The sequence below is a fragment of the Lynx rufus genome, unplaced genomic scaffold, assembly GCF_022079265.1.
Source record: "Lynx rufus isolate CCGP_SWC_20201006 ecotype Redwood Valley unplaced genomic scaffold, mLynRuf1.p SCAF_2, whole genome shotgun sequence".
Taxonomy (NCBI): Eukaryota; Metazoa; Chordata; class Mammalia; order Carnivora; family Felidae; genus Lynx; species Lynx rufus.
The window spans coordinates 34,365,460-34,385,836 of record NW_025814834.1 but is presented as its reverse complement, the minus strand read 5'-3'; the positions used below and the strand labels follow the sequence as shown (position 1 = coordinate 34,385,836).

Here is a 20,377-nt window from a genome sequence, read left to right as displayed (position 1 = left end):
TTTTCTTGTTTCTTGAGATAGGCCTGGATTGCGATGTATTTTCCTCTCAGGACTGCCTTCGCTGCGTCCCAAAGCGTTTGGATTGTTGTATTTTCATTTTCGTTTGTTTCCATATATTTTTTGATTTCTTCTCTAATTGCCTGGTTGACCCACTCATTCGTGAGTAGGGTGTTCTTTAACCTCCATGCTTTTGGAGGATTTCCAGACTTTTTCCTGTGGTTGACTTCAAGCTTCATAGCATTGTGGTCTGAAAGTATGCATGGTATAATTTCAATTCTTGTAAACTTATGAAGGGCTGATTTGTGACCCAGTATATGATCTATCTTGGAGAATGTTCCATGTGCACTCGAGAAGAAAGTATATTCTGTTGCTTTGGGATGCAGAGTTCTAAATATATCTGTCAAGTCCATCTGATCCAGTGTCTCATTCAGGGCCCTTGTTTCTTTATTGACCGTGTGTCTAGATGATCTATCCAATTCTGTAAGTGGGGTGTTAAAGTCCCCAGCAATTACCACATTCTTATCAATAAGGTTGCTTCTGTTTATGAGTAATTGTTTTATATATTTGGGGGCTCCGGTATTCGGCGCATAGACATTTATAATTGTTAGCTCTTCCTGATGGATAGACCCTGTAACTATTATATAATGTCCTTCTTCATCTCTTGTTACAGCCTTTAATTTAAAGTCTAGTTTGTCTGATATAAGTATGGCTACTCCAGCTTTCTTCTGGCTTCCAGTAGCATGATAAATAGTTCTCCATCCCCTCACTCTCAATCTAAAGGTGTCCTCAGGTCTAAAATGAGTCTCTTGTAGACAGCAAATAGATGGGTCTTGTTTTTTTATCCATTCTGATACCCTATGTCTTTTGGTTGGCGCATTTAATCCATTTACATTCAGTGTTATTATAGAAAGATACGGGTTTAGAGTCATTGTGATGTCTGTATGTTTTATGCTTGTAGTGATGTCTCTGGTACTTTGTCTCACAGGGTCCCCCTTAGGATCTCTTGTAGGGCTGGTTTAGTGGTGACAAATTCCTTCAGTTTTTGTTTGTTTGGGAAGACCTTTATCTCTCCTTCTATTCTAAATGACAGACTTGCTGGATAAAGGATTCTTGGCTGCATATTTTTGCTGTCTAGCACCCTGAAAATCTCGTGCCAATTCTTTCTGGCCTGCCAAGTTTCAAAAGAGAGATCAGTCACGAGTCTTATAGGTCTCCCTTTATATGTGAGGGCACGTTTACCCCTTGCTGCTTTCAGAATTTTCTCTTTATCCTTGTATTTTGCCAGTTTCACTATGATATGTCGTGCAGAAGATCGATTCAAGTTACGTCTGAAGGGAGTTCTCTGTGCCTCTTGGATTTCAATGCCTTTTTCCTTCCCCAGTTCAGGGAAGTTCTCAGCTATGATTTCTTCAAGTACCCCTTCAGCACCTTTCCCTCTCTCTTCCTCCTCTGGGATACCAATTATGCGTAAATTATTTCTTTTTAGTGTATCACTTAGTTCTCTAATTTTCCCCTCATACTCCTGGATTTTTTTATCTCTCTTTTTCTCAGCTTCCTCTTTTTCCATAACTTTATCTTCTAGTTCACCTATTCTCTCCTCTGCCTCTTCCATCCGAGCTGTGGCGGTTTGCATTTTGTTTTCCATTTCCTTTAAAGCGTTTTTCAGCTCCTCGTGCCTGTTCATTAGTCCCCTGATGTCTGTAGCAAGAGATTCTCTGCTGTCCTGTATGCTGTTTTCCAGCCCAGCGATTAATTTTATGACTATTATTCTAAATTCACTTTCTGTTATATTATTTAAATCCTTTTTGATCAGCTCATTAGCTGTTGTTATTTCCTGGAGATTCTTCTGGGGGGAATTCTTCCGCTTGGTCATTTTGGATAGTCCCTGGTGTGGTGAGGGCCTGCAGGGCACTTCCCCTGTGCTGTGGTGTATAACTGGAGTTGGTGGGCGGGGCCGCAGTCCGACCTGATGTCTGCCCCCAGCCCACCGCTGGGGCCACAGTCAGACTGGTGTGTGCCTTCTCTTCCCCTCTCCTAGGGGCGGGATTCACTGTGGGGTGGCGTGGCCCGTCTGGGCTACTTGCACACTGCCAGGCTTGTGATGCTGGGGATCTGGCGTATTAGCTGGGGTGGGAAGGCAAGGTGCACGGCGGCAGGGGGGGCAGGCTTAGCTCGCTTCTCCTTAGGTGATCCACTTCAGGAGGGGCCCTGTGCAGCCGGAGGGAGTCAGATCGCTGCCGGAGGTTTGGCTCCGCAGAAGCACAGAGTTGGGTGTTCGCGCGGAGCGAGCAATTTCCCTGGCCGGAGCCGGTTCCCTTTGGGATTTTGGCTGGGGGATGGGCGGGGGAGATGGCGCTGGAGAGCGCCTTTGTTCCCCGCCAAACTGAGCTCTGTCGTCCGGGGGCTCCGCAGCTCACCCTCCCTTTGTCCTCCAGCCTTCCCGCTTTCCGAGCAGAGCTGTTAACTTATGACCTCCCAGACGCTAAGTCGCGCTTGCTGTCGGAACACAGTCCGTCAGGCCCCTCCGCTTTTGCAAGCCGGACTCGGGGGCTCTGCTTGGCCGGCGAGCCGCCCCTCCGCCCCGGCTCCCTCCCGCCAGTCCGTGGAGCGCGCACCGCCTCGCCGCCCTTCCTACCCTCTTCCGTGGGCCTCTCGTCTGCACTTGGGTCCGGTGACTCTGTTCTGCTAATCCTCTGGCGGTTTTCTGGGTTATTTAGGCAGGTGTAGGTGGAATCTAAGTGATCAGCAGGACGCGCGGTGAGCCCAGCGTCCTCCTACGCCGCCATCTTCCTAGTATCCCCAGTTACTACTCTTAAACACATCTGGTATGTGTGAAATAGCCTTGATTTAAAATTTTCTGTAAATAATGCACTGTATTGGCAGCAGATACTATGATTTAAGTCACTTGTAGTTCCTTAGTCCCATCTTAACCTTGAGGTTGCCCAAAAGACACCATTAGACATGTTTTACTTTTATTTTAGCTTTTTCTTTTTCTTCCTGGCAAAACTGCTTAAAATGAATCTGAGAACTATCTAGAGCTTAATTATTAATGACAGTTTTATTCTTAGGTAAAAGTAAAACAAAGTGCTAGATTGATAGTGATATGAGATAGAAAACTAAAAAGATCTGGATAGAAACATTTTCACCCCACAAGGATTTATATTTACAAGTAGAAAAACTGGCTCTGTAATTTAACCACTGGGATACGGGAACAGGCCCACGGAATCTTCATAATTTACTTACAGTGTGAGGTCTCTTCTACTTCTGGCCTCAATAATAAGCTAAGGGGAAAAAATCAAACCATATCTATGCTCTAAATTATTAACAGAAAACTAGCCAATGATTGCAAACCCAAATGTAATCCAGGGTGACAGGTCTATCTCTAGACTCTAATTTAATTGATTTAGAGGAGCCCCACAGCACACACAGTAAGTAAAAGATGCCCAGGTGTTCTGATGTGGAGTTAGCAATAAAAACTACCAATTCAGGAGTAACACTCCAAGCAAGAACTAGGAATCCTAGAGACTCATTTAAAAAAGTTTTTATAAAACTAATTTAAACAATATATGACATAGTTTATGTTATATGATTGACCAGAGTTGAAGATAAAGTGGTAATTTTATTCTGAAGTAAAACCAGTAAGTTAAGGATGTAATAAAGAGCTATGAGCTACAAGTCACACATGAAGAAACAGGAAGAGAAAACGAAGGACACAGTAATACAGAAAAGAAATGTATAGAATAAAACATACTTTACTGAGGAGAAACTAATAATAGTGAGGATAATAATGGGGTGATAACAACTCCCATCTCACAAGGTCATAAGAAAAAAATTGGGTCTGCTCATTCTCAGTAATGGGCTCTGCACCATGCTGCTGTTTCTACCACAGTCCTACCAAGATCAGAAGGCCTTTATCTGATGAAATACTGAGTATCCATCTGTGAATGCAAGTTACAAAACAACACAGATCCCAATTTTGCTTTTAAATCGTGAGCATATCTTATACACATTGATACAGAAGACAGACTGGAAGGATACACATTAGTGGTTATCTCTGGGTAGGGATTATGGTTGATCTCTTGTTTTCTTTCTTTTGCTAATTTTCCAAGAAGATAAATGTTATCTTTGCAATAAAAAAATAGCAGCTCTTATTCAGAGGTTTCAAAAAGCAAAAATGAATTTTCAAATGCCTAAATATTTATTATGGCAATGAAGTTAGATAATGCAACCAGGATTCTACAATTTTTGTTTTATTTTTATTTTTTTGGATTTTTAAAAAGTTTTTATTTATTCATTTTTGAGAGAGAGAGAGAGAGTGAGCGTGCAAGCAGGGGAGGGGCAGAGACAGAGGGAGACAGAGGATCCGAAGTGGGCTCTGCACCGCTGCACAGACAGCAGAGAGCCAGATGCGGGGCTCAAACTCACGAACCATGAGATCATGACGTGAACCAAAGGCAGACACTTAGCTGACTGAGCCACCCAGGCGCCCCGCCAATTTTTGTTTTATGTTTAACAGTCTATATACACTACCGAGCCCCAAAGGCTGGGGGCCACCTCAATTACACAGAGCAGCTCAACTGATGTCAGTCACAAAGCACACAGAAACACAATGAATTCCTCTCTGCGGCCTTATCAGTTTTGTCTTGTCTTCTTTTTTTTAAATTTTTTTTTTCAACGTTTATTTATTTTTGGGACAGAGAGAGACAGAGCATGAACGGGGGAGGGGCAGAGAGAGAGGGAGACACAGAATCGGAAACAGGCTCCAGGCTCTGAGCCATCAGCCCAGAGCCTGACGCAGGGCTCGAACTCCCGGACCGCGAGATAATGACCTGGCTGAAGTCGGACGCTTAACCGACTGCGCCACCCAGGCGCCCCTGTCTTGTCTTCTTTAACACAGTACTCCTGGTAGCTATGCCACTTGGGAAGATTCCAAAAGTAGGGCAAAGCTCTTAAGTTTACTCTTGGCATTTAGGCAATGCAACTAAATGTTTCCAAAGTGATAGACTAAATCTTCACTGCAATTCTTCGACTGAAAATGCAGAGCCAAGATGACTGATTTTATTATAATCAATCCTATTAAATCTTATTTTCCCTTCAGTTCTCAGCTGTTAAAATAAAAATGTTATGTGGTACAAAAATTAGCAATGTTCCTTTTTTCCAGACATGAAATTCCTAACTCTCTAAAAAAAAAATTATACATTAGTGGGGATGATAAACATTTTTACTGAACAGTCTTGCAACTTGGTTTTATACAAGTTAATTAACATTCAACATTTTTGGTATACTATTTGGAGAATTTAACATTCCTGAAAAAAATACTGGAGGGGGAATATACATAAGTCCTTTACCAATCCTTACTTTAAGTTCTAATTCTCCATAATTTCACATCAACCACCCAATCTCACATTTTTCAGGATGAGAAGGGCCAATGTTAATCTATTTCGATATCTCTGTAATTTATATGAGATGGTACTTGATATTTCTGTCAATGTTCCTTTTCAAGGTCTAAAGGTTTTACCACAATTACTGAAATTCAAAAAGACTCCTAGGGGTCCCTTGGTGGCTCAGTCAGTTGAGCATCCGACTCTTGATTTTGGCTCAGGTCATGATCCGAGTGTTGTGGGATTGAGCCCTGCATTAGGCTCTGTGCTGAACGTAGAGCCTGCTTGGGATTCTCTCTCTCTGTCCCTCTGCCCCTTTCCTCTGTTCATGTTCTCTCTCTCCCATAACTAACTAACTAACTAACTAACTAACTAACTAGACTTCTAATCTCTCCAACCCTCTCACAGCAAAAAGTCTAAAACAAAACAACAAAAAGCAAAAATGAAATACACACCTCCCACATGGCATAGTAAAAGCTGCAGAGCTCCTGATAAGTACAGACAGGTCTTACAGTTTTAACCCCAAATAAACAACTGCTGCTCTCGGTGTATACTACAGATAATATTTCTGCAATACAAAAAACTGCCTTCAAAAGAACTGAGAACAAAGAGAAGGCATCTGATGATATGTACCACCTATGACAGCCTTTTTCAACAGGGTTCCAGGTGAGAATTAAGCCCTACTGATAATGATTTGAGTGAGACAATTTTCTCAATTCTTCCATGGATAATACTCAATAGATGTCTTGAGGCATATGAGTTAATTATTTTGTGGAACTGGTTGAGAGTAAATATAAATCTGCTAACTTCCATTATCTGACTTACGGTTAATGCTTCCCGAACATTATCAGTTATATTTCATTTCCTGACAGTATAGTCATTTTTTTTAAGTTCTGTGCTTTATTTTCTTTTAAGTTTTATTTATTTAAGTAATCTCTACAGCCCAAATGGGGCTCGAACTCATGACCCTGAGATCAAGAGTCTCATGCTCCTCCAACTGAGCTAGCTAGGCGCCCCAGATTAATAATTTTTGAGGGCAGACCTTGAGGAAAAGTATAACTTGCCAGCCAGAAGTAATTATTTCTACAACCTTCTTTCTCTACAAAATTGTACAACCTCCCTAATTCCTTAAATCCTCCAATTAACATCACTGTGAAATGGCCACATAGCTTTGGTTGACAATGCTTTATACTGGTGATTCTCAAATCTGCGTGTGCATCAGCACTACCAGGACTTTTAAAACACAGACTGCCGTGCCCAGTCCTAGAATTTCTGGTTCTGTAGATATGGGGTAGAAGCCCAAGAATTTGCATTTCTAACAAGTTCCCAAGTGATGTTGATCTCTTAAATAAAATTTATAAAGCTAATCATTTCCCCCAACCCTTTTTCTTACACATTAGAAAGTGGTACAGGTGATCCCTTATTCCCAAATAAAAAATACTCTGAAAGGCAGATCAGTTTCTATTTTTAGCCTTAACATGAACAAATGGTACTTTCTGTTATGATGTGCTCTGACTTTACTGCTTGCTCCACAGCTCACTCTGGGTCTCTCTCTTAATAAAGTTAAGAAAATCCTGAAATGACCTGTTCTGCATGCAAAATATTCTGTATCTTAAACTTTATATATGGCAGGGAGTAGGATGGAATCATTTTTTGGACCCACCCATTGCTCCCAAGTGTTCTATTTTAAAAGTAAACAATCTCTTCCTGGTTTGGTGGGGGCTTCAGAGAACAACCAGTATCCTTTCATCCATGTGAGGTAGGCTCACAACCCCAAATCCTGCCCATGTTTCCCTCTGAATTTATTTTTCTTCTCACAGCTCTTTCAATTTCTTTGTGTTACGGAAGTTTCTCTGCCTGGGCCACCTCTTTTTTATTAGTTGTTAAAATTCATTTTAATGAGTACAAGTATCTACTGGCATGTGAGGGAAGTATGGATTAGAAGGGGCTGGAGTAGCACCAAGGAGCTAAACCCTAGGATGGCCTGTCAGGGTACATAATAATTATTCAGAGCCATGGATCTTGATATCTTAAAGGGACAGAAAACTGCTAGAAAGGGTCAGAGAATGTTTTATATCTTGCTTTTTAAAACACTGGTCAATTTGCTAAATGAAGTAAATCACTTATCTTTTATATTCATAACATACAAATTCATAAAGAAGTTTATTTATATTTGAATGAACTATTAACCCAAAGAATTGATACTTTTAAAATAACAGTGAAATTACAGTACAGAGATAAAGTATTAGTGGACCAATTATAATCATAGCTTATTTGCTTCATGACCTTAAGTATATCATATATAGTCCAATTTTCAAATTGCTGAAGTGAAAATAGTACATTTAGAATAAGGGAATCTGTATCATCCTATTAATCTCGAGTTTTAAACTGCTCCCTTGAATACTATGGTTTGCTTTGTATAAAGTCCTGAAAACCCAAGTATTTTAGAATTTGATTATCATTTATTTTCCAAAATTTATTTTTATTTAACATTCTAAAAGTAACTCCGTTAAATCGTGATTTAAGACAGCTTTCTAGCTACAGTTCCATCCTCTTGTGGCATATATGACAAAGAAAAAGTAAACAAAGGGGCACTTTCTGTGCCACTTTATCAAAATAGTGACAAAAACTAAATTTATCCTGATGAAATTCCAGTTTGAAATTTTCTCACAAATCTAAAAATGTACGGAACAAAGAGAAATGGAAATAAAAAATAAGTACTTTTCAGAAATTCGCAAACAACTTCTCAAACTTGAAAGTTAAGAAAACCTTAAGAACTTTAATAGTCAGCTACTTATAAGAATTGTTGAGGAAGAAATAGTTTTGAGTTTCTTGATATTCCATTTCAAGTTTAAACAATGTTTATAATTTTTTTCCTGAGTAGTACGTAACCTGGTTCTAGGAAAACTACTAAAAGCAAGTTAATGATTACTATAAAAATGATTACTAAAAAAATTATTATGAAAAATGAGCATTTCACAACAATCATTAAAAACACTGAAGCACTCACTGGGAAAATGTGTAGGAACTGATGCAATGTCATATGTAACTCAAATGAAAACAATTTTATCAATTTATCAATTTATATCAATATAATTTATCAATTATATCAATGTTGAACTTATAGACTTTTCTTATATATCCTAACAGCTACTATGCACATATTTTTATAGTGAATGAATAAAAAAAAGTCAGCTCAACCTGAAAGCAGATGTTTGGAATGAAGTCAAAAGCAAAAAGGTCTCCATACTTTAATTATTAAAACTACTTATGTATCCAAAAACTATGCTTCTTAATGACTGACACAGTTTCTACGACTGTGTTTAACAGGAAATATAAAGTCAAAAAGCTGATGGCTCAGTATATCAAACTACTGATATAATAAATGCTTTGAGATATAAAGGAATTTTAAAATTTTAAATTAAAATTTCAACTACTTTTTTTTAAGTTCCTTTTTCTACTCAGTCTGAGAACAGTATCAAATAAAAGAAAGAAGAAATGGAAATATCTGAGTATGCTTGCAACCACAGACACTCAGAGTTGTAAAGAATGACAAACCTTCTACATTCAGACATAACACAGAATCATCTCTTTGTGTTGTTAAATCAGTTTGAGTTCAAGTAGGTACACAATGAACAATGGCTAGGAATGCTTTTAAATGCTTTTTAAATGCTTTTAAATGACTTTTTAAATGCTTTTAAATGACTTTTAAAACTTCTTAAAAGTCAGCACCAAGATACTTATCATCTTTATTTCAATGGACAAAGTCTAAAAGGCTAAAAAATACTCACTCATATAATGGAAAGTCTCTTCAGCAAGGACTGGAGAGAGGGCATCAGATGCATGCTGCAGCTGGTGTGGGGACCGAGTCCAGTCTTCATTTTCATATAGAAATAGAGAGTCCACTCTTAGCTTATACTGGGGTAGCTGTTCTTCTAGCAGACTTACCAGCTCAACTTCAGGGAGATCCTCATTGGAGCAGACATCTAAAGAGGAGATTCCATGTAAATGAATCCAAAATATTTCAATTTACTAGTTACAGAGAAAATATCAGTGAAATTAGTTTCTAAAAGTAGGATAACCACAGAAACACTAGTCGGGATAATTTCTCCAATGATTTTTACTAATATATGCTGGTACTATATAGTTGGTCATTCTCTAGCTTTTTTTAATATGAAAACTTCTATAGCAAAAATAATACCATGAATTTTAATTATAGTCTATTTAAAAATATACTGCCTGGGTTGCTGGAGGGGAGCTGTGTAGGGGGATGGGCATTAGTGAGGGTACTTGTAATGAGCACTGAGTGTTACATGTAAGTGATGAATCACTGGGTTCTACTCCTGAAACCTCTACTACATTGTATGTTAACTAACTTAAATTTAAATAGATCAATTAAAAAAAAAAAACCAGACAGTTCAAGAAAGTACATATATATATTGCTTGGTGAATATAACTATGTTTTTAAAATTTTAAATGAGTTTGGACACATTTCATATTTCCTCCTTATCAGTCTATTTAGTGTTGCTTAAGAGATCTGACCTCAAATAAATTATATACTTGGGAGAAAAAGGCAACACAAAACAACCACCAGAAAATAGCTAGTTCAAAAGGAATAAAATGACATGTTCTTTAATAAGAGAATTTAAACTCTGTGGGAGTATTCTTTAAACTTTAGAAAAATTATATTTCAGTATATTCTCACAGCAGTTAGACATAAAAAATAAACATTTATTGGCTAAATGTTAGCCAGTAATATTAACATTTCAGCAGTGTTCTAGCACTAGTACTGGAATAAGTACTTTATCATTTTTATTTTATTTTTTAAATCTTTTTTTTTTTTTCAACGTTTATTTATTTTTGGGACAGAGAGAGACAGAGCATGAATGGGGGAGGGGCAGAGAGAGAGGGAGACACAGAATCGGAAGCAGGCTCCAGGCTCTGAGCCATCAGCCCAGAGCCCGACGCGGGGCTCGAACTCCCAGACCGTGAGATCGTGACCTGGCTGAAGTCGGACGCTTAACTGACTGCGCCACCCAGGCGCCCCTATCATTTTTATTTTAAAGATGTACTACATTTGAAGTCCTGAATACCTTTCACATCACTACTCTCTCACCCACACACCTCTAGCTACTTCCTGCATATACATCTCTGAACACACTTGGCTTCTCTGCCTTTATTCTGTGCTTGCTCCTGGCTTCCTGTTCCAAATACGGCCCATCATTTAACACTTGCCAAATTTAGCAGTTTACCAAAAAAGTAAACTTATCCCTTTTAACATGCTTAAAATAGAGAAAACACAGGATGTCATATCAACCCTCACACTTTATAAAGAGATCTGATATTTCCTTTGTGGGTGGTATAAAGAAACATATTCTAACTCTGGCAAAAAACAACAAAGTTCATTTTAAGAAAACATCTTAAAAGAGTAAATTTCTACAACTTGACCTTAACAATAACAGTTTAATAAATCAAATATGAGGAAGTTAACAATACCACATACCCCATCACATACCCCTCTTTACCCAGGACAAGCAGTGACTTCATAATCACAAAGATGAGATATATAATCACATAGATGAGGTACATTTAACTTTATTTTATTTTATTTTTTTCAACGTTTATTTATTTTTGGGACAGAGAGAGACAGAGCATGAATGGGGGAGGGGCAGAGAGAGAGGGAGACACAGAATCGGAAACAGGCTCCAGGCTCTGAGCCATCAGCCCAGAGCCCGACGCGGGGCTCGAACTCACGGACCGTGAGATCGTGACCTGGCTGAAGTCGGACGCTTAACCGACTGCGCCACCCAGGCGCCCCATGGTACATTTAACTTTAAATATGGTTCTAAAGAAGCTCTCAACCCTTAGCAGATCTCTTTAAAAGCCCTAAAAATACAACCAAATTTTATTACTACAAATTCCATGCGATTATCCAATTTTTTCCTGCCATAAATATATCACATACAGATAGTCAGTGTAATACTCACAGGAAGAGAAGTTGACTATAAATACATGCAGACCTAAAAACAGGCTTGTAGGCAATTCAGGGGTATAATGGAAATGAAGAACAAAATTTAGCATTCATTAATAGAGCCATTATTTCCTAGAAATTGTCTTTTAATATGTACTAATGAAATTCTAATGAATTATTTATGAATTCTAATTATTATTGAATTCTAATGAAAATTTAAGGTTACCAATTCCCTACTTGCAAGAGGTAATTTTAAAAATGAGTACACATGGGTCACCTGGGTGGCTCAGTCAGTTAAGCATCCGACTCGATTTCAGCTCAGGTCAAGATCCCACGGTCATGTGACTGAACCCCACATGGGGCTCCATGCTGAGCATGGAGCTTAAGATTCTCTTTCTCTCTCTGTCCCTCTCCCCTCCTCTCTAAAATAAAATGAGTATACAATCAAGGTTTAGTAGGCTAAATATCCTTGACTAGCTCCCCCTCTTTGCTTCTGTGTTCCTAATAATGTGCTATTTACTACTCTCCTGCTTATCCTCTTTTCTTTTTCTGATTATACAGTCTTTTTTTTTTTTTCCTTAATTCTCAAGTTATTTAACATACAGTGTTAGTCTTGGCTTCAGGAGTAGATTCCAGTGATTCATCACATATAACACCCGAGCTCATCCCAATAAGTGCCCTCCTTAATGCCCATCATCCATTTTCCCTACCCCCATAAACCCTCAGTTTGTTTGCTGTATTTAAGAGTCTCTTAAGGTTTGCCTCCCTCTCAGTTTTTATTTTCTTTCTCCTACCCTTCCCCTATGATCATCTGTTAAGTTTCTCAAATTCCATATATGAGTGAAATCATGTGATATCTTTCTCTGATTATCCAGTCTTAACAATTCCCTTGCTAACATTTATCTTTCAAATGTCCCTTCCATATGCCAAATTCTTTGTAGCCACATTGTGTCCATTTAATATCAAGGACTCCTCTTGTTCCTCTTGAAGAGCCTCAAAACTGGTTTGCTCGCATACACTCAAATTTTCATCTACATCTTCATATCTACATTATGTCACTCTCCTACACAAGGCGAAAAGAGGTCAGAATTTCATCTAGCCATTGTAGAAAACCCTTATGAACAGGTGGGATAATCAGTAAAGATCTTAGGCCATACCTACTGGTAGTAGGATTAAATTAATGCTAGAACAAAGCATATTACAGTATGATCTAAAGTGTGATCTAGAGACCCACATAACAAAGATTAAAAACAAGCCTCAACAAACCACAAGAGACTCTTAAATACAGAGAACAAATTAAGGGTGGATGGGGGGGTGGGGGAGAGGGAAAATGGGTGATGGGCATGGTGGAGGGCATTTGTTGGGATGAGCACTGGGTGTTGTATGTAAGCGATTTGACAATAAATTATATTCATAAAAAAAAAAAAAAAAAGGCCAGGTCTCAAAAGGATCAACTTTATCAGCATGTAACTTTAAGGACACGCCAGAACAAATTTTAACACTCTTCCAAGGAAGACAACAAAATCTAAACATCTAACAATGTAACATTCAAAATATTCAGTATTTGGTCAAAAATTACTAGATATGCAAAGAATAAGCAAACTGTAATCCATTACCAGTTGGAAAATGAACCAATAGAAATAGGCTCAGTAATGACAAAGATGATAAAAATAGTAAACAACAATTTAAAAACAGCAATTATTAATATGCTCAAAGATTTAAATTTTTTTTTAAGGTTTATTCATTTTTCAGAGACAGACAGAGCATGAACTGGGGAGGGGCAGAGAGAGAGGGAGACACAGAATCCAAAACAGGCTCCAGGCTCTGGCTGTCAGCACAGAGCCTGACGCGGGGCCTGAACTCACAGACGGAGAGATCATGAGCTGAGCTGAAGTCAGACGCTCAACCAACTGAGCCACCCAGGTGCCCCTAATATGCTCAAAGATTTAAAAGGAAAACATAAACCTGATGAAAAGAAACAGAAGTTATATCGATCTTTATAAACCCCGAGTAGAACTAGAGTACAAGGTCTAAATTGAAAAACTCACTGGGTAACATTAACAGATTAGACATTCCCCAAATGAAAAGAACTGAGGTAGACTTGAAGGCATAGTAATGGAAACAATCGAAAATGAAGCATTAAGAAAAAAAAAAAAAACTGGGGGGAAAATGAACAGATCATCAGTGATTTGTGTCACAGTATCAAGCAGTCTAACATACATGCAATTGGAGTTACAGAAGAGGGGAGATATCACAATAAAACTGAATAAAAATTTGAAAAAAACTTTGGGTTTGGATGGACTTCAGAATTTTTTGGAGTTTTAGAAAGGTAGTGCTAAGCATCTACTATACGATATATAACATCACCAACTGGTTTTGTAGCAGCACCCCATATTTAAATACATTAATACACATTCAGCAAGCAAATATTCACGCTAAGTGAGATAAATCTAGAAACAGCTACACAAGTCAAGCTTTGTGGACCAATGAATTTAAGAACCAAAGTCTAGAAAAAACTTTGAGTATTCAGAGTTGTTTTTTTTTTTTAATTTATTTTTTTTTCAACGTTTATTTATTTTTGGGACAGAGAGAGACAGAGCATGAACGGGCGAGGGGCAGAGAGAGAGGGAGACACAGAATCGGAAACAGGCTCCAGGCTCTGAGCCATCAGCCCAGAGCCCGACGCGGGGCTCGAACTCACAGACCGCAAGATCGTGACCTGGCTGAAGTCGGACGCTTAACCGACTGCGCCACCCAGGCGCCCCTCAGAGTTGTTTTGATTTGGTCTTACAGATAAGGGCTTATGGGCCCATACCCATGTTTGAATAACCTTTATGTCCTGAGAGCTTCTTAAGTGCCTAAATGTTGTCACATGCTTGCAAGGTATATAAATGCAAGCAACTCTTTCCTTGTAGGGATAGGAAGATATGAATAGAAAGGCAAGATGGGAAGAGAGTAAGTATGATACAATTCCTTCTGACCAGGGCTCACATGGTACAAAAGAATCCAACATAGATGACACAGAAGACACAAGGCAGATTTTGATAATTCAGTAAGGGCCTAGGAGAAAGAAATATTAATTCAGTGGATCTCTCAGGAGATCAGGCTGGAAAGCGAAGCCAGGGTTTCATCATGGTAGATCTTATATACTAGACTGAGGCATCTGCATTTTATCCTGTAAGGAATAGCACTTCAATATTTATTAAACTGGACTCACCAGTGATACTCTCTGAGTCTCTGTGATTGCTATTCATGAGGTTTTCTTCACCTGTTGGTGATGTAAAAATGGCATTCTGTGATTGACTCATGCAGGATCCTTTCTTGCTTTGGTTGATAAGGACAGCTTTGGTGTGTATCAGAGTAAAGGAAATCCATCAAGCCATTCAATAATGAAATGGATCTGGTCGTATAGATATTTTCTTTTAAACAGATTTTTTCTGATGAGTCAAATGACATCTGTAGCAATGAGTGCTCTCATGTGATTATCATACTCTGGCGAGTCATGACCTAAAACAGAACACATCAAATGACTTTAGAATTCAGAATGCTCTTTAATAACAGTTCAATTACCTGGAATCTCTGTCATTAAAAATGTTTTCCTAGTGATACATACAACATGGATAAATGTCAAAATAATTATGCCAGATGAAAGTCAGACAAAAACAAAATATATTGTTTATGATTCCATTAACATAAAATTCTAAAAATGTGAGCCTATCTATAGCAACAGAAAACAGATCAGTGGCTGCCTAGGGTTGGGGGACAGATTTCCAAGGGCAGGAGAAAAGCTTTGGGGATGATGAATATGTTCACTATTGTGATATTTGGTGTTGGTTTCACAATTATATATACATGCCAAAAGTTATCAAATTATTCACCTGAAATATGTGCAATCTAATAATAAATTATAATAACGTTTAAAAAATTTAATGATACTCAACTGTTTAAAATAAAATAATACTAATACTACTACTAATAATAATTATAATTATTTTTGTGAAGTCTATAGCATATGTAGAAGTAAAATGTATTATAGTATTACAGGCCAGGAGGAGAAAAATGAAAATATACTGTTATAAGGCTTTTATATTGTATGTGAAATGGTAAAACATTATTGAAGGTAATCTGTGATAAGTTAAAGCTATATACTATAAACCTGAAAGTAACCAATAAAATAACTCAAGAATTACAGATAATAAATCAACAAAAGAGATGAAGTGGAATAATATAAAATAGTTTCTCAACTCTGGCACTACTGGTATCTGGGGATAATGCTTTGTCATGTGCATTGCAGGATGTTTAGCAGTTATGCCAGCAGAATTTTCTCCCCAGATCTTCTCTCAGTTGTAACAACCAAAAATGTCTGCAAACATTGCCAAATGTCCCCTGGTAGGCAAAAACATTCCCAGTTGAGAACCAATAATATAAAATATGCTCAACCTTACTATAACTAAAATAAATAAAAATGTAAACATTTTTCACCCATTAGATAAGCAAACATTAAGTTTTATTATATTCATTGTTGGAGAGGGCATGGAAAAAGCAGCACTCATACTGTTGATAAAAGTGCAAACTGGTACAAACTTTTAGAAAGGCTATTTGGCAATGTATACCAAACTTTTAAGTGCACATACACTACAATTCAACAATTCTACCACTATGAATTTATAACGTGGTTATATTCACAAAGTGTGTCAAGACGTAGGCACAAGAATGCACATGTGGTTATTTTTTTAAAAGCATATGCACACAAATGGAAAGAAAATATCCATAAAGAAATGGTTAAGGGGCACCTGGGTGGCTCAGTAAGTTAAGCATCCAAGTCTTGATTTTGGCTCAGGTCATGATCTCACGGTTTGTGAGTTCGAGCCCCGCATTGAGCTCTGCACTGACAGCTCAGATCTGGCCTGCTTGAGATTCTCTCTCTCCTTCTGCCCCTCCCCGCTCTCTCTCTGTCTTTCTCAAAAATAAATAAATAAATAAATATTAAAAAAAAATTTTTAAGTCCAATAAAAAAGAAGTGGTTTAATAAAGATACATACCAAGGAATGCAATGCATTAAACATATGTGTATACTTGAAAAAAACAACTGTTATCAGTTAGGGAAACTATTTAATACTGATTATAAGCCTAGCTTTATATCAAAAGACAGTCTCTACTAAATAGTCTCTACTTAGCAACTTGCAGCTTCTATTTATGGCTAATTCATTCCCATGCATACTATTTACAGGCATTGTAAACAAGAGTCACAATAGGAACAAAATAAAGGCATTAAAAGAAACTGAAAAATGGTCACTGAGGTAGACACAGAAGCGTTCTCAGTAAATGCTAGGCAAAAGAGTTTCAATGATGAAATAGGCAACAGAATTAAACATTACAGAAAAGGCAAAGGGGAAATTTGGTTTAAAAAGAGGGTGCTGAGACCATAGAATCAATGTTAACCTTCTAGAAACCAGTTCAGCCACAAAGTTAGGCCCAGAGCCAGGCTGCAAGGAGTCAGGAAGTGAGGTAGTAAGAATGGAGTTTACTGAGTACAGACCAAGATTTCCAACACCCAGACTTTAAGGTTTACATGGACCAGTAAAATTTGGAAAACTTCTGTGATTATTGGCATAGGGTTCCCTTTTTTTTGAAAAATACATTGTGTAAGGAAAAAAAGACATAATGGAATAAACAACTCCTTCCCAAAAAAGGAGTTATAATTTTTTGTTGACATAATAAAAATTTAATTTTTCTATTTGAATTCAGAAAATTTTAATAAATACAAATTTAAAAATTCTATACTAAAAGGCAACCTACAGAATGGGTGAAGATATTTGCAAAGAACATATCTAATAAAGGATTAGTATCCAAAATATATAAAGAACTTATACAATTCAACACCTAAAATACAAATAATCCAATTAAAAAATGGGCAGAAGACATGAATAGACATTTTTTCAAAGAAGACATACAGATGGCTAACAGACACATGAAAAGATGCTCAACATCACTCATCATCAGGGAAATATAAATCAAAACTACAATGAGATATCACCTCACACTTATCAGAATGGCTAAAATATAAAACACAAAAAACAACACGTGTTGGTGAGGATGTGGAGAAAAATGAACACTTGTGCACCGTTAGTGGGAATGCAAACTGGTGCAGCCAGTATGGAAAACAATATGGATTCTCCTCAAAAAATTAAAATTAGAACTACACTATGATTTAGCAACTACTAGGTATCTACCTAAAGAATACAAAAAGACTAATTCAAATGGATACATGCATCCTGATGTTTACAGCAGCATTATTTATAATAGCCAAATTACAGTAACAGCCTGTGTCTATCGACTGATGAATGGATAAAGAAGATGCGGTATGTACACACACACACACACACACACACACACACACACACTGGAATATTACTCAGCCATAAAAAAGAATGAAATCTTGTCATTTGCAACACGGATGGAACTAAAGTATTATGCTAAGTGAAATAAGTCAGAGAAAGACAAATACCGTATGGTTTCATTCATATGTGGAATTTAATAAACAAAACAAACGAGCAAAGGAAAAAAGGGAGAGACAAACCAAGAAACAGACTCTTAACTACAGAGAACAAACTGATGGTTACCAGACTGGAGGTGGGTGGGGGGATGTGTTAAATAGGTAATGGGAGTAAGGAGTGCACTAGTGATGAGCACTGGGTGTTTTATGGAAATGCTGAATCCCTATATTATACACCTGAAACTAATATTACACTGTATGTTAACTGGAATATAAATAAAAACTTAATTCCCACCAACAGTGTAAAAGTGTCTCCTTTTCTCCACATCCTCGCCAACATCTATTGTTTCCAGATTTGTTCATTTTAGCTATTCTGACAGGTGTGAGATGGTACTTCATTGTGGTTTTGATTTGTATTTCCCTGATGATGAATGATGTTGAGCATCTTTTAATGTGTCTGTTAGCCATCTGGACGTCTTCTTTGGAAAAGTGTCTATTCATGTCTTCTGGCCATTTCTTCACTGGATTATTTGTTTTCTGGGTGTTGAGTTTGGATAAGTTCTTTATAGATTTTAGATACTAACCCTTTATCTGATATGTCATTTGCAAATATCCTCTCCCAGTCCATTGGTTGCCTTTTAGTTTTGTTGTTTCCTTTGCTGTGCAGAAGCTTTTTATCTTGATGAGGTCCCAATAGGTCATTTTTTGCTTTTGTTTCCCTTGTCTCCAACAGGTGCAGTCACTCTGGAGAACAGTATGAAGGTTCCCCCAAAAGTTAAAAATATAACTACCCTACGACCCAGCAATTGCACTACTAGGTTATTTATACAAAGGATACAAAAATGATGATTTGAAGGGGCACATGCACCCTAATGTTTATAGCAGTGCTATCCCCAAAGCCAAATTATGGAAAGAGCCCAAATGTCTATCGACTGATGAATGGATAAAGAAAATATGGTTGGGGTACCTGGGTGGCTCAGTCAGTCAAGCCTCTGACTTCAACTCAGGTCATGACTCATGGTCTGTGAGTTTGAGCCTCGCATCAGGCTCTGTGTTGACAGCTCAGAGCCTGGAGCCTGCTTCAGATTCTGTGTCTCCCTCTCTCTCTCTCTCCCCACCCCCTCACTTGTGCTCTCTCTCTCCCTCAAAAATAAGTAAACATTAAAAAATTTTTTAAAGAAGATGTGGTATACATATATAATGGAATATTATTCAGTGATCAAAAAGAATGAAATCTTGCCACTTGCAACAACATGGATGGAACTGGAGGCAATTATGATAAGTGAAAGAAGTCAGAGAATGACAAATATCAGAAAATCACTCATATGTGGAATTTAAGAAACACAACAGATGAACATAGGGGAAAGGAAGGACAAATAAGATAAAAACAGAGAGGGAGGCAAACCATAATAGACTCTTAATTATAGAGAATGAACCGAGGGTTGCTGAAGGGGAGGTGGGCAGGGGGATGGGCCGAAGGGGTGAAGGGCATTAAGGAGGACACTTGTTGGGATGAGCACTGGGTGTTACATGAAAGTCATGAATCAATGGGTTCTACTCCTGAAACCAATACTACACTGTATGTTAACTAACTTGACTTAAAAAAATAAAAAACAAAAAAATAAAAAAACTTAAGACAGCAATCTGCAGTGGCCAGTGCAAAATGAAGTAAAATTCAAAAGTATTTCTTTAGGTATTTTGATTTTAACTCCAGCTGTCAAAAATTCATTTTCATATGCAAGATCAGTCTATTGTATGCAATTGAATTCTTCCCCATGTACCTTATTGTCCAAATTGCCATTCCTAAATCAATCACCACAAAGGAAAAGGAATGAAAATTGGATCAAACCAATAAAGATTTGCCCACTCCCATACCCTGAAACTGGGAGGAAGAAGAAAGCAAACTCTGAAATATATGACCATCAGGTATTTGAACAAAATCTTAATTAGGGGTTCTGCCAACAAAGAAGTGGGGGAGGGGATAATGATTCGTCAGTAGGCAAACAAAAACTTTCTTAAGTCTTTATGTTACATATAATCTTTACCAAGGTCTTTTAAATTATAATACTCCAGAGACCCAAATTTATAGATTATTAAGCCGGCAATGTATTTTTAAAAATAGAATGGTAATGCAAATATAAGAATAAGCATGCTAGTGTATAACAGGCTATCTAGTGCAGGGTAAGCAAACTATTGCCTGAAAGATGAATTTGGCCTGCCCCTGAGATAAGAATAGTTTTTACATTTTTGGGACGCCTGGGTGGCTCAGTTGATTGGGCGACCGACTTCGGCTCAGGTCATGATCTCACAGTTTGTGAGTTTGAGCCCCATGTCGGGCTCTGTGCTGACAGCTCAGAGCCTGGAGCCTACTTCGGATTCTGTGTCTCCCCCTCTCTCTACCCCTCCCCTGCTCACACTCTGTGTCTGTCTCTCAATAATAAATAAACCTTAAAAAAATTTTTTTAAAGAATAGTTTTTACATTTTTAAATAGTTGAAAAAAATCAAAGTTAAAATGATTCAAAATGTGT

At 37.7% G+C, this 20,377-nt stretch overlaps 1 protein-coding gene across 3 annotated transcripts in view; it reads right to left on the bottom strand.

The window, feature by feature from the left end:
• Nucleotides 1-20,377, bottom strand: part of TRAK2 (trafficking kinesin protein 2) — a 69,905-nt gene that overhangs the window by 27,128 nt on the left and 22,400 nt on the right. For all 3 annotated transcript variants that reach the window (XM_047082684.1, XM_047082682.1, XM_047082683.1), the window contains 2 exons: nucleotides 14,570-14,859; nucleotides 9,173-9,367 (listed from right to left, as the gene is read on the bottom strand). In XM_047082684.1, the coding sequence (XP_046938640.1) occupies nucleotides 9,173-9,367; nucleotides 14,570-14,660 (286 nt within the window). In that variant the 5' untranslated portion in view covers nucleotides 14,661-14,859. The remainder of the gene's footprint in view (nucleotides 1-9,172; nucleotides 9,368-14,569; nucleotides 14,860-20,377) is intronic.